Here is a 13,764-nt window from a genome sequence, read left to right on the forward strand (position 1 = left end):
AAAAAAGTTTTCCCACGTTACTCATTTTTCAATTCTTTTTACCAAACTACTCACTTCCCTCTTTACATTATTAATTAATTCACTAAATAACCCTCTCTTTCCTTCTTAACTCATTAATTAATCATCTTTCTCTCTAAACTTATTAATTAATTCTCTCTCTTAACTATTAATTAAAATCTTCATTTTCTAAACTATTAATTAATATTTTTATCTTAATCAACTATTTAAAATATATTATATAAATATTGAAATAAAATAACACATATATTTTATTTTTATTTAAATTTATAAATATAATATATATAAAATTAAAACTAAATAATTTAAATAAATATTATACACTAAAATAAAATACAATACATAAATATTAAAACAAAATATTATACTTAAACGTTAAAATAAAATGCATATTTTATCATTTGTGATTCAATTTTATTTCTACAACATTAGTCTTATTTTATTTCTAGAACATTATTAAATTTTTGTATAAATATCTTTTCATAGTATTGAGAATAGATTCATAAGGTTAGATTTTTTATCAAACTCAAAAGTTAGATAATAAGTCAGTACAAAAATAACATCGTTGTAAAAATAAAATTGAATTACAAAGACAAAATATGTATTTTATTTTAACGTAATTTATTCTATGTTAGTGTATAATATTTTATTTTAACATTTATGTAATGTATTTTATTTTAGTGTATAATATATATTTAAATTATTTAGTTTAATATGTTTAGTTTTAATTTTATATTATATATATTATATTTATAAATTTAAATAAAAATAAAATATATGTGTTATTTTATTTTAATTTAAAAAATGTCTCTCCCCCTCCCTTTTTCTCTCTTTGCCTCGTGCTACACGAGGCTTCAAAGGAAGTCCACCAAGAGTCCAGACCCCCAATAAACTCTCTTTTGTACTTTTGAATCATTTTAATGGCCTCGTTTGGTTTGGGGTTGGGAATTTGTCATGCCTAAAAGCCTAGTTTGGTTAAGGGGTCTAGATAATTTCTTCATTATTTTTGTTTTCTTCAATCTGCAAAAATAAATTAAAAGATAAAATATTATGATATTTTATTTTATTAAAACAAAGTTTAAATTTTAATTATAAATATAATGTAAAATGTGAGTGTCTATTTTAGTTTAGTTGGTAATATATCACGAAGATTCGAATTCAGATAAGAGGCCCGTATAGCTAATGTGGCGAAACAATTGTATATTAATAAATTTGAGTAATTGGGCTCAAAGAAAGCCCAATCCAAATTTTACATTATAAAATAAAATATACAGGCCCGACTATTATTTACTATTGAAAAAAAACGGACATCATATCTTAAAAAAAAACAAATAAATAAATCAATTGTAAAAGGTAGAGAGTTTCACTCAATTTCTTTTTTAATTTAAAAAGTCATCGTAACCCCTCACATTGGTGGTGACACTAATTGTTCTATTATGAACTAGTCTACTACTATCCTAATTAAGGATTTAATCTCCTCTTAGCTCTCTTCTTTATTTTTTTTTTTTTTTATTTTTTTTGTGTCAAGTCACATTTTTTTTCTCATTTTCAAAATAAATTGTAATATTCATTTTCAATAGCAACATATTTTTGGTCTGTCAATTCTCTATATGAATCAATATATTAGACTTCATATTACCACGTTAGTTAAGTCTATTTTGACCATATATAAACATATATTTTGTTTTGGTATTTTTTAAACAGAGGCTTAAAATGTCTATTTATTTAAAACACATAATAGTTAAGTCTTTTACATTTTTTAAAAATAAGTGAACATGAACTCTATCTCACCTCAATTTTAACCATATTCTAATAAACATATTTGAATATATAATATTATTAATATACTTATTTATTATTTATATTTTATAAAAAATTAAGTTTATTTATTTATAATAATATCATTATTTAATATAATACAATATATATAATATTAAAATATTCTTATATAATTTTATAAAAAAAAGCTTATTTATTTTTATATTCACAGAAATTGAATAATAGTAAAAAAAATTCTGAAATAGAATGGTAAACTTATTTGCAGTGTACAACCGTACCGATCTGCCCATTCTCGTTCTTGCAATTTTTTATTTTTCAGAAAAAATAAACATATTTCGATTGTAATACATTACCTTAAAATATAAATTTTATATTGATTGGATTAATATATTAATTATTATGTTATCCTTGGTATATAATTTGTGACGTTAAATAACTCATTATTATTATTTTTCCCTAATTTGAATGTCATCATCATCGCACAAATAACATTTTGTATCTCAAACATCTTAGGTGTTCACAATAATGCTTATAGGGGCTTTATTTGGATAATTTGTAATGATAAGAGGAGATTTAAATATTTTTATGTAAAAAATTTAAAGTATTAATATGTAATGATAAATAAAAATTAATAATTTAATATAAATAATATTTTAGTATTTTATTTAATAAATTCATTAATAATAAAAAAAAAAAGAGAGAAATATATTTTTGAATTTGAATTATCATCTTGTACTAATTTTAAATCCACAAAATTCAAAACAATTTAAAGCAACCTTAATAAATTGAATTCTGTAACCCCATACATCAATTTTATTTTATTTTTTATTTTTTTTATTTTAATTTATAATATATTTTTACTTAAAAAAAAATGTAACCTAACCCTCTAATTTATTTTTTATTGAATTCATTATTTATTTTTCCAATTTTAAAAAATAAGTTAAAACATATACTAATTTACCAATTTAATTCATAAATTTCTCAAAATAATTTGAAGTCCACATCATTTTTGTTTGAAACCCATTTTATACGACAAATTCATTGTTTGCATTAATATATAATAGTAGAACATGTCCCCCTCAACTATATTAGACATCATTCAACTTGCAAGATTAAACAAATAAGGAGATTTGGGTCAAATTGTCTGGGCTACTTTTCGAGGTTAGAGAAAGTCATTCATATTTAATTTGTAAAGATATTTGGAAACAGTTACAAATTTAGGTCTATTTGAACAAAATATATATATATATATGGTCATTACTTTCATTTAAGTAAGTATTTCAGAATATTATATAATCTAAAGTAAATTTAGAATGAAATAATTAAAATAAGATGAATATTTTCAAACTGGGTGATCCAATCATCATTTAATTAAATTCTATATTCAATTGTCCATGTTGCCAACTTGGTTATATTAAATTTTGAGAGAAAAACACATCCAACTACATCGGATCCCATCTTTATTAATAATTAAAAGCAAACACCACTACGTACATGTTTGGCCGTCGGGAATGATGTTGGCAGCCCCCCGTCGTTGACATCTTCTTCTTCTTCTTCTTCCGGTAGCCAATGTGCAGAGAAAGACTTCCAGAGTCTCCAATGGTTGGTTTTCATGTTTGGAATAAAAAAAGTCAATCTTGCCCACTGTCATCCATTTCTTATTAGTCCTCTCTCCGTCAACATTCATTCCTCGTCTTCTTTAATTAACAACACCCTCCTCTTTTCAATCGCACTATTTCTCAATTCCAATTCCAATTATTCATCATCATCATCATCATCTGTTCTTTGATTTCAAATTAAATTAAAGCCCTGTTCACAATTCAGACCTTCCTCTTATTGTGGTTCAAATGGCTCATCAATACGGTCATTATTCTGATTCATTTTCCGGTGGCTCGTTTCACGGCCAGGGGGTTGAGCATCTTCCATTTAAAACATCAACAGGTTCTTTACGGGTTCTGTTATTGCATGGTAATTTAGAAATCTGGGTCAAAGAAGCCAAGAACCTTCCAAATCTAGATATGTTTCACAAGAAATTAGACAACGTCTTTGGATCTTTCGGAATAGTACCAGGAAGCATGGCTAAGATAACAAGCGATCCATACGTCACCATCTCCGTTTCCACCGCCGTAATAGGTCGTACCTACGTAATCCAGAACAACGAAAACCCAACCTGGAATCAATATTTCAACGTCCCCGTCGCACATTACGCCGCCGAGGTTCACTTCGTCGTCAAGGATGACGACGTCGTCGGTTCTCAGATCATGGGCGCGGTCGCGATTCCGGTCGAACAAATCTACTCCGGCATCAAAGTTGAAGGAACCTACCCTATTATCAACGCAAACGGAAAGCCCTGTAAACAAGGTGCTGTTTTGAGCCTTTCGATTCAGTATATTCCCGTTGAACAAGTCCCGTTCTATCGCGGCGGCGTTGGCGGCGGCCCGGAATATCATGGTGTGCCGGATACTTATTTCCCGTTGAGACGAGGTGGAAAGATTAGACTTTATCAAGATGCTCATGTCTACGATGGTTCACTACCAAAATTGAATCTGGAAAATGGCATTGAATACGAACATGGGCAATGTTGGACTGACATATACGATTCAATTAGCCAAGCACGTAGGTTGATCTATATTACAGGCTGGTCCATTTTCCACAACGTTAAACCAGTACGAGGTAACGACGAAGGCGACAATAAGAGAAGAGATTTAACATTAGGAGATCTTCTCAAGTATAAATCGCAGGAGGGTGTACGAGTTCTTCTTCTTGTTTGGGATGATCCAACTTCTAGAAGCATTTTGGGCATCAAAACGGTAATAAAAAAACGGAAACCACCACCATTGTTTCTTTATTCTTTCTCTCCTATTCTCTTTATCTCATCGTTGTTGTTACTTATTAGGAAGGGATAATGAAAACCAATGACGAGGAAACTAGAAGGTTTTTCAAACATTCATCAGTACAAGTCTTGCCTAGTCCCAGATCTGCAGGAAAAGGACATAGCTTTGTGAAGAAACAGGTCAGTAAATCAGTTCATCAATCTCTTTACTAATCAGCTAGCTGCAATGATCATCATGATCATCATCATCTTCGTTACAGGAAGTTGGGACAATCTATACCCATCATCAAAAGACTGTAATTGTGGACGAAGATTCAGGTTTCTACAATAAGAGAAAGATAATCGCGTATGTGGGTGGACTTGATTTGTGCTTAGGACGGTATGATACACCGTCTCATCCCATTTTAAGATCATTGCAAACCGTACACAAGGACGATTACCATAATCCAAATTTCACGGTAATAAACAAAACATGTTAGATCTAAGTTTGTTTTTCACAACTGGACTTAACTTGATGATGATATATATACAGGGACCATCAGATGGCTGTCCACGCGAGCCATGGCACGATCTACACAGTAAAATCGACGGACCAGCAGCTTACGATGTTCTCACCAACTTCGAAGAACGGTGGTTGAGGACTTCGAAAGTCCACCGAATTTCAAAGATGTCGGGTGGTAGCGATGCATTACTGAAGATTGAGAATATTCCAGACATAATTGGGATGAATGATTTGCCATGTCTAAGGGAGGAATATGATCCTCTAGCTTTTCATGTACAAATATTTCGTTCTATTGACTCAACTTCTGTCAAAGGCTTTCCAAAAGATCCTCAAGAAGCCTCTAGGAAGAATTTAGCTTGTGGTAAGAATATATTAATAGATATGAGTATACATTCTGCATACGTTAAGGCGATTCGAGCTGCCCAACATTTTATTTACATCGAGAATCAATATTTCCTTGGATCGTCGTATAATTGGGAAAACCACAAGGACTTGGGCGCCAACAATCTAATACCAATGGAAATTGCATTAAAGATCGCCGATAAGATCAGAGCTCGCCAAAGATTCGCAGCTTATATCGTCATTCCAATGTATCCAGAGGGCGGTTCTACTGCTTCCCCCACTCAAAGAATTCTCTATTGGCAGGTTAGTAAATTCAATAGAAACGTGGATCATTTTTTAGTCTTTTTTTTTTAATTGTGTGTTTTTGCATGCATGCAGCATAAGACAATGCAAATGATGTATGATGTAATTTACAAGGCTTTGCAAGAAGTAGGGCTTGATAATGAATTCGAGCCGCAGGATTATCTGAGTTTTTTCTGCCTTGGGAATCGCGAAACTCAAGAATTAGAGACAACAACAACAAAATCAACTGTACTGAAAAACAGTCCTCAATTTATGGCACGAAAGAACAGACGGTTTATGATCTACGTGCACTCGAAAGGAATGATAGTTGACGACGAGTATGTGATAGTGGGATCAGCAAACATAAACCAGCGTTCATTGGATGGAACAAGGGATACTGAAATTGCAATGGGGGCGTATCAACCCGAGTTCACTTGGGGAAGGAAGAACCAGTCGAAACCATTTGGAGAGATTTACGGTTACAGAATGTCGTTATGGGCAGAGCACACGGGTGTTGTGGAGAACTGTTTTTTGCATCCCGAGAGCATTGAATGTGTAAGACGGGTTAGGGATATGGGTGAGCATAATTGGAGGTTGTACTCCGGGGATGAGTTAACTGAAATGACCGGTCACTTGCTTAAGTATCCGGTTCAAGTTGACTGGACCGGGAAGGTGACGTCCATTCAGGGATGTGAAACGTTTCCAGATGTGGGTGGGAATATTTTGGGAACTTTCATTCCCATTCAAGAAAATCTTACTCTTTGATATTTGTTGTTGTTCTTGTTCTTGTTCTTACACAAACAGTTAATAATAATTATTATCCAAAATTCTTATTAAAGTAATATGAGGGATCAAATTAATGAATTGAACTTATACAGTAAAAAGACAGCAGAAATTAAATGACCATGTAAAGATAGAGATACTATATGATGATCAGAAAAGAGAATTATACGTACAGCAGGTGGCAGTAATCGATGTAATGCAGATTATGAGCGAAGGAAGAAGAGTGACATTCAAAAGCCTTTTCACTCCAAGGTATCCAGCCGCTGTTATGGTGGCATCTGCAATCACTCGAGCAATTGTTCCTGCCTCAGTTGAAAGCAGTCCTCCATTGTAAGTGCCACGCGACAATCTTGATGACATTACCTGTGAGAGAAGCGCCAAATTCACGCCTGCAATGTTTTTCTTGTTAGAATCCTCGTATTATTCAATTCAATGTTTGAGTATAAATGGATAAAAAGAAACACACCTTCTAGTACTTCAGCTGAAACAAACATTATGAGTCCAGAGCAGACGTATTGAGGAGCAGTATACGTGAAAAATATATTAAAGCTAAAAAGTATGCCCACTAAAACCACTACTTGTGATGCCAAGAGAATTTGCCTGCATGCATCAGACAATATTCAAGAATATCTTTCCCTATAAAAAGTGTTTTTGAGAAATGTAAAGATTGAATTACCTGTTTTCAAACATGTTGCTAATGTAGGTCCCAACAATAATGTTCACTGGAAGAACGGTAAGGCCAAGGGATGCAAGAAAAATAGAGACTGCACTTGTAGACCAATTGAAGTAATATGACGTGATCACACTCGATTCTGAAAGTAAAATCTCCATCACATATTTAAGCATGAAATAAATCAGCAATTGAACCTGCAAACACAACAACAGTTTACAGTTTCAGAATGGCAAATAACTCAATGAAGATAAAAGATATTTATACTCTATCTTGGTTTTGACTAGGTATGTATCTTTTTGTTCTTTTAACCTCAGCTTCTCAGTGATAAAGAAACTTGACTATTGTATTCAGTTCAATAGTTAGAGATGGTAAGGTCCCTTGAACCGTCAATCAATGAACTATACATCATAATGGGTACCAAGACTAAAAAACGCACCTTTACTGATGGTGTAAGTAATCTATACGCCGATCCAATAGAACTGGCTGGTAGACGAGATTCCACTGGGTCTTCTTCACTTCCATCACCTTCATCATCGCCGTCTTCATCCTCTTTGTTGTCTTCTGAACCCGGCAACAGAGGCTGAGCTAGGCCATTTTCAATTGCATCATTGTTTGCTCTACCTGCAAACCAGAAAGTTATATGATATCAACCACAAATTACTGTAATTTCAACTATAAAAAAAATGATCTTTTGGAGAATATACGTTGAAGAAAGAAAAATTCCAGTACCAGTATTCGAAACTCGAGTTTCATTTTTCTCGTCATCGTCACGGACAGGTTCCTCAAAAGAAATCCACAACCAAACCAAATAGAAAAGCCAAGCTATAGCCATGACCCAGCCAGGCAAAGTATCCTGGTTGAATGTGAGCTTGTATATCTTAAAATTAATTTGAAGCAACCCGGCAAATGCTGGACCACAAGCCATCCCAAGAGCGCTGGCACTAACAAAAGCTGCTGAAGCTTGCATTCTTATTCTGAGTGGTACACAGTCACTGATATATCTTCGATTAACAGCTCTAGCAGAACCCAAGCTGCAAATTACCCAAAAACCAAGAGAAAAAAAGAGAGAAAATCTCAGAATGCAATGATCTGTATGCATGGAGTGGTTCAGTTGTTATGGAAGACAATTATGACAGTACCACAGCCAATAGTCTTCAGCCTAAAATCTGCAAGTTTCACATCTATATATCTGTATCAGTAATATCTAATTTGTGAATTGTTATAATTTTGCAGATCAATCCTAACTTATATTCTTACATATATATCCAGATGTGCATAGTAAGTCCCGAGAGATACAAATGGTATCAGAGTGCCCTAATGAAAAAGCGAACAGGGAAGATGTAAACAAGCAATTTTTCTCATTTAGAGTGAAAATGAAATGAAGGGGAACAGAGTGAACATGAAATGAAGGGGAACAAGAACTTCTCATGAAGTACCCAAATGATACATGCACCATAATTGCCAACAAAGACCAAACAACTGATGAAAGGAGTCCAGATTGTCATGCAAATACAATTTTTTTTTAAGTTAGAATCACTTACCCACAACACAAACGGCCGAATAAGAGAACGACTATAGATTTGGAGTCATAAGCCAAAGCATACATGGCATTCCCCATAAAAAGAACTATGCTGCTAAAGATTAGAGGTCTGAAGTAGGATTTGTTTGACCAAGAACTTAAATAAACTGATGAAAACAGTTGTGCAACAGCCATAGAACCAATTACAATACCACAAACAGTTGCAGGTGCACCAAGGCTTAAAGAATAATCATCTGCTGTTGGGACAATTATATAGGTGTTGACCATATAAAGAAACGTGTTTGCCAAATTCAGTACGAGCGACATAAAGTGGTATCTCTTATCATCAACGGGTACGTCATGGGTTGGCAATTCTTCATGCATGATAAGAGCATGTTGTGCCATGAAATGAAGGAAGTTTGTAGAGTGGGTCAATCTATCTACAGCTGCTTTTATTGATTCAACAACAGGGTCCTGTGGATGGCCACTAATGTCAGTAAATTATCAGCAAATCTGGTTAGTGTAAAAATTATAGAACTTAAAACAAGACAATCAAAATGGAAATGACAAGTACAAAGATTTGAAACGTTGATAGTATTTTAATTAAGTTATTTTTAAACTTAAAATGAAAAGAAAACCTGAAATGGCAGGGCGGGCTGGTCATAAATTGACAAGTAGCTTCCTTGACGGTCCTGAAGGTCTGCAAGATTGCGGGATATAGCGCCAACAACAGCCCAAAGCCCCTGTAAGTATCAAGGCTATAAGTGGTTGTGTTTAGCCTATAGTACATATTTGTAACATAGCCATGCTAAATGTTGTTAGGTGAACTCAGAAATAAGGATTGCAGTGTGAGATGTTATGTTATCTCCAAGAAAGGCAAGGGAGATAACAATCCTCAAGGGGAATAATTAAAGACAGTTCTCGGGTATTGGCATATTACCACTTGCTTGAACACTTGTTGCAGCTGGGAATAAGAATGATTGGCACGAGTTTTGACATAGTAATCAGTGAACCGGTATCCAAAACGCTTGTCAAACTTTTTAAGTATCTTGCGCAGACCAACTGCATTCATGTCAATAAAAAGGAGAAGTTTCAAGAGGTCTTTCCCAACATCTCTATAAGCCTCTCGCAGTTCAGATATTTTTGCTATATCTGGCTCCTCTAGAAGTAAATCACGCTCTTTATTCAGCTTGGTTAATCTGCTTCCTAGTTGCCCTTGTTGTTCCAAAAGGAAAAGGACAATCGTCTCAATCTGCAGTTTCAATAAGAACAGACATGGTAAAATTTGTATGTCACAGATATCAGCATCATTATACAGTGTACAGAAGCCCTGTTTTTAAGGCACCACAAAGGGCATATGGAGGGAATGTAGTATTGGAAACACTTCTACTTAGCACAACCTCTCAAATCATCAATATATGTTGTGGAAGAGACTAGGAACATGTAACTTCTGAAAGAACAGTGAATAAAATGTTTGGACAAGTGAACATTCTTGCATTAAGAGCCAATAAGGAGAAATACCAAGCATCAGCTAAAAGGATCTGACTAGCACTCATACTTAGACATTTTTAAGTTTTTTATTTTTTTGTAGCATACATAGATACAGAATATTTCCTCTAGAACAAATATAAATCTTAGAATACCTGGTTATCAAGCATTCTGGAAAAATCCTTGAGAACATGTCTGCGCTCTAATCCCCCACTTTCCATTTGGCGAGCATATTGTTTGACTTTCTTCTTCATTAGTTTGTAGTCGATATAAAATCTGAAAGAGAAAAAAAAAGATTGGAGCTCATACAGTACCAACTTCTACACTTCTTCTAGCCATATAAAATCATTTTAAAACCGAATTTTTCATATCAACAGAAAAATAAATTGCAGTCATACCCTTTCCATTCCTCAATTTGTCTTTCCTTCAAGTTTTTCCCAAAGCCAACCATCTTGTAGCTGCATAATAGTTACACACGACAAACACTAGCTAATCACTGTTCTTGACAAGGATAAATTAACAGAATTATGTCTAATGCAAAAGAGTACAGTTCTGGAAAATGCATGTATCTGATAAAGTAACGAAACACTAGCTAATCACTGTTCTTGTCGAGGATAAATTAAGAGAATTATGTCTAATGCAATAGTGTACAGTTCTGGAAAATACATGTATCTGATAAAGTAAAAAACAGACAACAGTCCAAAAGACAATGTCATAGGCTTAAACTAAAATTATGAATCCAGTTTGGAGAGTTCTACAGCTAGAACGATCACTCCAAACAATTTCCATTATATGTTGTTAACATACGCTCACCAAAGCAAATAGAAGAACAAGCAATCTGTAATCACTTCAAGTCATGCATATATGTGCTAAAAATCTATAGCTTACAGAATTTCAAAGAGAATTGTTAAATACAATCAAATAAATATAAATGATGCATAAACTTCGTCTTCCAAAACTATTCTTATATGATCGTGAATGATCCGCATATACGAATGGAATGCGATCTAATATAGATATGGAATGGGAAAAAGGTCGAAATTGAATGATTACCGTAAGTAGGAGAGTGATTAAGAGGTAACACCGATCTAGGTGGTTTGAAGAATCAAGAAATGAAGAATTTGATTGAGATGATGAATATGATAGAAAGAAAGAGAGATGAATGAGGAGGAGACTGGCAGGTAGTGGTAATCCCACAGAGATATGTAAGGAGTAGTGTTCGGATCCTGGCTCTTACCTCACCACCCCACGCTCTCAAGCTCTTCTCCGAATAGCTATGGCGCCTATCACTAATCTTGTTTCTTTTGCCTTATTATTATTATTTAATTAAATTATCATTATTATTATTATTACTATTATTATTATTATTTGTTTATATAAAACAAATATTTTCCTCATAATTATTAGTTACCATATGGTCAACCGTGGGGACGGATCTCTGGAAACTATTCCACCATATATATTATTTATTTTTAATAACTGTGTTTTATTTTCCTTTGACAATAATAATTTTATTGAATTGATGAGTAAACTACAAATTAAAGTCAATAAAAATTCATAAGTGTGTAATTATTCAAATGAAACAAATCATTCTTAAGATATAAGTAAATTATTTAAGTTCATAATAATTAATATACAAGGCTTGACATGTTTTTTCAAATATTATTAAATGAATTTAAATATTGAATATTTAAAGTGTAGATGTTTATGTTTGATTAATTTAATTATTTTATCTCTAAATATTTAAATCATTAAGTACTTCAAAATTTTACATTAATTTTTAATTTTTTTTATTATAAATAAAAATAATAATATCCAAATTTATTAATGAATAGATTTCATAACCAGTGGCGGACCTGGGCCTCCCCCAACCAGGGTAAAACTTTTAAGATATTATATATATATGTTTATCAAATAAGACTTTGCCTGGGTGGTTTTGGAGTTGGAATCTATAGTAGAGGTCAGGTGATCAAACCTTAATAAAAGATCATTTAAACATATGTACTATCAAAAATTGGCTCAATTAGCCTCTTTTACTAACCATGGTTAACTTTTATTTTTAAATTTATATATTTATTAATTAAATATTAATATATTTTCTCTCTCTTTCTTTTTCATTAATTAAACTAGGTCATTTATTTTATTCTTAATTTTTTTATTATTTTAATATTAATTTCTCTTTTATATGTTATCTTCCATTTTTATTAGTTTTTATTTCTCATATTTCTTAAATTCTCATTTTTTAAAAATATTTAACAACTTATTTATAAATTTTATGTTTTACTGTAATATTTTATTGAATAATTTTTTCTTATTTAATTTAATATAAACAAAAATAAAATTAATATTTTTTTGTTTAATTTTATTCACGACTTATAGTAGTAAGTGCATTGTTTTGTCTAATATTTGATTATTAGACTTTTGGGTTTGATAAATGAGTTTGTATTATTATCCAATTTTTAATTCTTAATTAATTTATTTTTGTGTTGAAGAATTTTTATTGTTGAAAGAATTTTCATTATTGAAAGGATTTTTATTGTTATATTCAATCATTAGACCAAACAATTTTAAAATAATTAATAATCTATATGAATATAAGAAAGAAGAAAAAATATAAAGTTAAATAATTAATGATGAATGCTCATATATATATATATATAAAATTAAATTAAAATAATCAATAATAAATGTTCATATAGAAATAATAAAAAAGATAAAAAAAAAAAAATAGATGGTTCATTTATTAGTAATAAATGAAAAGGAATGAAAGAGAAAATATATTAATATTTAATTATTAAATATATAAATTAAACAATAAAAATTAATCATGGTTTACTAAAAGAGGCTAAATGAGCCAATTTTTGATAGTACATACGTTTAAAATAACCTTTTATTAGTACATACGTCTAAGTGAGCTAGTTGTACAAGTATATACGTCTAAGTGAGCTTTTTTCCTTTCTAATATTTATAATAAACAAACCCTTCCTTTTATAAAAATTAATAAAAAAAACTAATTCATAATATTTATAATAAACAAACCCTTCCTTTTATAAAAATTAATAAAAAAAACTAATTCATAATTATAGTATTCTAATTTCAAATATAATTTTATTAAAGTAATTATTATTAATATTTTATTTTATACAAAAAAATATTTTCTAAAATACAAGTAATTATTATTAATATTTTATTTCATACCATTTTTTTTTCTAAAATACAATATTTATAATAATACATAAATTTTAGTTAATATATAAATAATATTTATTTATATAAGTTAAAATATAAAGAATTATATATAAAATAATAAAAATCATATAATATTATTATTTATTTTAAAACTACATTTATATTATAATTTATTTATATATATATTTTATTAATTTTAATATAATTAATAATACAAATTACTTATAAATATAAGGGTAAAATAACCATTTATATAAATATAAGGATAAAATATTATTTAATATTTCTTAATTTTAAATTAATTTTAAATTATTTCAACAAATAAATATATTTGTTAGATTTTATTTAGGGGTTGT

At 30.8% G+C, this 13,764-nt stretch overlaps 2 protein-coding genes across 2 annotated transcripts; one reads left to right on the forward strand and one right to left on the reverse strand.

Moving 5' to 3' along the window:
- The first annotated feature begins 3,303 nt into the window (after positions 1-3,303).
- LOC124928965 (phospholipase D gamma 1-like) lies at positions 3,304-6,637 on the forward strand. Its single transcript, XM_047469220.1, has 5 exons — positions 3,304-4,607; positions 4,694-4,810; positions 4,891-5,088; positions 5,163-5,777; positions 5,853-6,637. Exons 1-5 carry the CDS (start codon positions 3,645-3,647, stop codon positions 6,519-6,521), a joined length of 2,562 nt encoding a protein of 853 aa, XP_047325176.1. The 5' UTR covers positions 3,304-3,644; the 3' UTR covers positions 6,522-6,637.
- LOC124928966 (SPX domain-containing membrane protein At4g22990-like) lies at positions 6,570-11,497 on the reverse strand. Its single transcript, XM_047469221.1, has 11 exons — positions 11,273-11,497; positions 10,618-10,677; positions 10,375-10,495; positions 9,672-9,983; positions 9,370-9,474; positions 8,754-9,205; positions 7,942-8,243; positions 7,649-7,833; positions 7,216-7,406; positions 7,006-7,139; positions 6,570-6,928 (listed from the first exon to the last, which is right to left on the reverse strand). Exons 2-11 carry the CDS (start codon positions 10,668-10,670, stop codon positions 6,690-6,692), a joined length of 2,094 nt encoding a protein of 697 aa, XP_047325177.1. The 5' UTR covers positions 10,671-10,677; positions 11,273-11,497; the 3' UTR covers positions 6,570-6,689.
- Positions 11,498-13,764: the final 2,267 nt, after the last annotated feature.

Source organism: Impatiens glandulifera, chromosome 3 (assembly GCF_907164915.1).
Source record: "Impatiens glandulifera chromosome 3, dImpGla2.1, whole genome shotgun sequence".
Taxonomy (NCBI): Eukaryota; Viridiplantae; Streptophyta; class Magnoliopsida; order Ericales; family Balsaminaceae; genus Impatiens; species Impatiens glandulifera.